Source organism: Sinocyclocheilus grahami, unplaced genomic scaffold, assembly GCF_001515645.1.
Source record: "Sinocyclocheilus grahami isolate Dianchi unplaced genomic scaffold, SAMN03320097.WGS_v1.1 scaffold1261.1, whole genome shotgun sequence".
Taxonomy (NCBI): Eukaryota; Metazoa; Chordata; class Actinopteri; order Cypriniformes; family Cyprinidae; genus Sinocyclocheilus; species Sinocyclocheilus grahami.
The window spans coordinates 97,483-100,397 of NW_015506440.1; the positions used below are offsets into that span (position 1 = coordinate 97,483).

Genomic DNA, 2,915 nt, shown 5'->3' on the forward strand with positions numbered 1-2,915 from the left:
TGTTTTTTTAACCTTAAACCGCATAAACACATTTCATTACACCAAATACACAAAATAATGTTATTTTTGGCATCATCATTTGACCCCTTTAATTTTACTGTACTTTTAATCAAATAAATGCAGCCTTGGTGAGCATGAGACTTTAAAAAAACACTTTTATAACGATATTTAATAGAATTTACAAAAAATAACCATTGAAAAACATTGAGTATTTAATACAATATTTACTTTAATACAATATTTACTACAATATTTACTACAGTTAGCACATTTTGTTGGTCATCATGCAGAAGCAGTATGAGTATTATGGTAGTGTTTTTGTTTACTATTCCTACTTGTTTAGTTAATTAGAAGCATGCTGCAGCTAAAAACCTTCCAGTCATCAGTGCAGCATGAATCATGGGACTGTTCAACAACAGCAGACATAAAAATGCAGCATAAGTAATGCACCCTGCAGGATAAACCGCTGATGAAAGTTTAATGGAAGCAGACAGCTGCTTTAATCAGGAACATTAAATATAGAACCTTTACATTTGTTCATTAAAAACCAAGAATAAACAGCTTACCTGACGCAGGTAGAGGAAAAAGCTGGAGTACTGACCCGCCTCGGGCAGGTAGGACAGAAACACTGTGATACAGATGAGCAGAACGGTCGTGTCCTGCCCGACCTTCCGCAAAGACTGTGAAGAAACATCAATAGCATCAAAGCATCAATCAAACGTTCAGTAGCTCATAAAACTGAAATTAAAAAAGGTGTTTTGTATAGTAGTGTTTTATTTTAATCATCAGTACGATGCAGATATTGTAAGCAGATATTATTTTTCCCATTTAAACTACTGATATGTCCCATCCTGATATATTTAAATCAGGATGGAATGAGAGGTAGAGTTGAGTGTCATCAGCACAGCAGTGATATGAAAAGCCATGTTTCTGAATGACAGAACCTAGTGATGCCATGTAGACAGAGAAGAGAAGCGGTCCAAGAACTGAGCCCTGAGGCACCCCAGTAGTTAGATGTGACTTGGACACCTCACCTCTCCAAGATATCTTGAAGGGCTTCAACAACTGAGAGCAAGGCAGTCAATTATATATATTTAATATATATATAATTATAGTACAGTGGGTACGGAAAGTATTCAGACCCCCTTAAATTTTCACAAAGCTGTTTTGGTTACCAATGACCTCCATTGCATGAATGAAAAAAAAACATGTTTCTCAAATTATCTTGTTTTATGTTTCATAGTTTATGTTAGGTCGTTGTAGCCTAAACATTTACAGTGGGTAAAATATAAGTATTGAACACATCACCATTTTTCTCAGAAAATATATTTCTAAAGGTGCTGTTGACATGAAATTTTCTCCAGATGTCGGTAACAACCCAAGTAATCCATACATACAAAGAAAACAATACAAATAAATTCAGAAATTAAGTTCTGTGTAATAAAATGGAATGACCCAGGGGGAAAGTATTGAACACGCTTACTGAAATTTATTTAATACTTCGTACAAAAGCCTTTGTACTTTGAGTTTCCTTGGCTGTGTTTGGGATCATTGTCTTGCTGAAATGTCCACCCTTGTTTCATCTTCATCATCCTGGTAGATGGCAGAAGATATTTTTCAAGAATGTCTCTGTACATTTTTCCATTCATCCTTCCTTCAATTATATGAATTTTGCCAGTGCCACACCATGATGTTTTTGGGGTGATGTGCAGTGCCATTTGACCTCCAAACATGGTGTGCATTATGGCATCCAAAGAGTACAATTTTTGTCTCATCTGACCAGACTATATTCTCACAGTATTTCACAGGCTTGTCTAAATGTGGTACAGCAAACTTTAAACGAGCTTCAACATGCTTTTACTTCAGCAATGGAGTCTTGCGTGGTGAGCGTGTATACAGGCCACGGCGGTTGAGTGCATTACTTATTTTCTTTGAAACAATTGTACCTGCTAATTCCAGGTCTTTCTGAAGATCTCCACAAGTGGTCCTTGGCTCTTCACTGCTCTGTCAGAAATCTTGCGAGGAGCACCTGGTCATGGCCAGTTTATGGAAAAAATAATGTTCTTTCCAACATTCAGGAGTATAGAAATTCTTCTGTAACCAATGCCAGCAGTATGTTTTGCAACAATAAGGTTGCGAAGGTCTTGAGAGAGCTCTTTGCTTTTACCCATCATGAAATGTTTCTTGTGTGACACGTTGGTAATGAGACACCTTTTTATAGGTCATCAGTTGGGACTAAATCAGCTAATATTAATTTCCACTGACTAGGGGCAGGATTGCTTTCTAATTATTGATAGATTTCTGCTGGTGTCTTGGCTTTCCATGCCTTTTTGCACCTCCCTTTTTGAACCCCATGTGTTCAATATTTTTTCCCTGTGTCATTCTACTTTATTACACAGAACTTAATTTCTGAACTTATTTGTTTTATTTTCTTTGAATGTATGGATTACTTGGGTTGTAACCGACATCTGGTGAAAATTTCAAGTCAACAACAGCACCTTTAGAAATATATTTACTGAGAAAAATGGTGATGTGTTCAATACTTATTTTACCCACTGAATGTGTAATAAATTTGATGTTGAATCAAATAAAATATTTATTTCTAAAGCTACTATTTGTAATGTCTGCTTAATACTTTCTCATTTTACACAAAAATAGCATTAAATAATCTTTTGGGGGTAATTTCACAGCCACATGTAATTTGCGATTAATTAGATTAATTAATCCACACACCATTTAATTAATTAATTAGATTAAAAATTTTAATTGACTGACAGCCCTGTATATATATATACACACACACTCACCGGCCACTTTATTAGGTACACCTGTTCAATTGCTTGGTAACACAAATTGCTAATTAGCCAATCACATGGCAGCAACTCAATGCATTTAGGCATCTAGATGTGGTGAAG

At 35.6% G+C, this 2,915-nt stretch overlaps 1 protein-coding gene across 2 annotated transcripts in view; it reads right to left on the reverse strand.

Annotated features, from left to right (window-relative positions):
* Positions 1-2,915, reverse strand: part of LOC107568610 (hippocampus abundant transcript 1 protein-like) — an 18,974-nt gene that overhangs the window by 8,624 nt on the left and 7,435 nt on the right. For both annotated transcript variants that reach the window (XM_016254574.1, XM_016254575.1), the window contains exon 7: positions 567-680. In XM_016254574.1, coding sequence (XP_016110060.1) covers positions 567-680 — 114 coding nt within the window. The remainder of the gene's footprint in view (positions 1-566; positions 681-2,915) is intronic.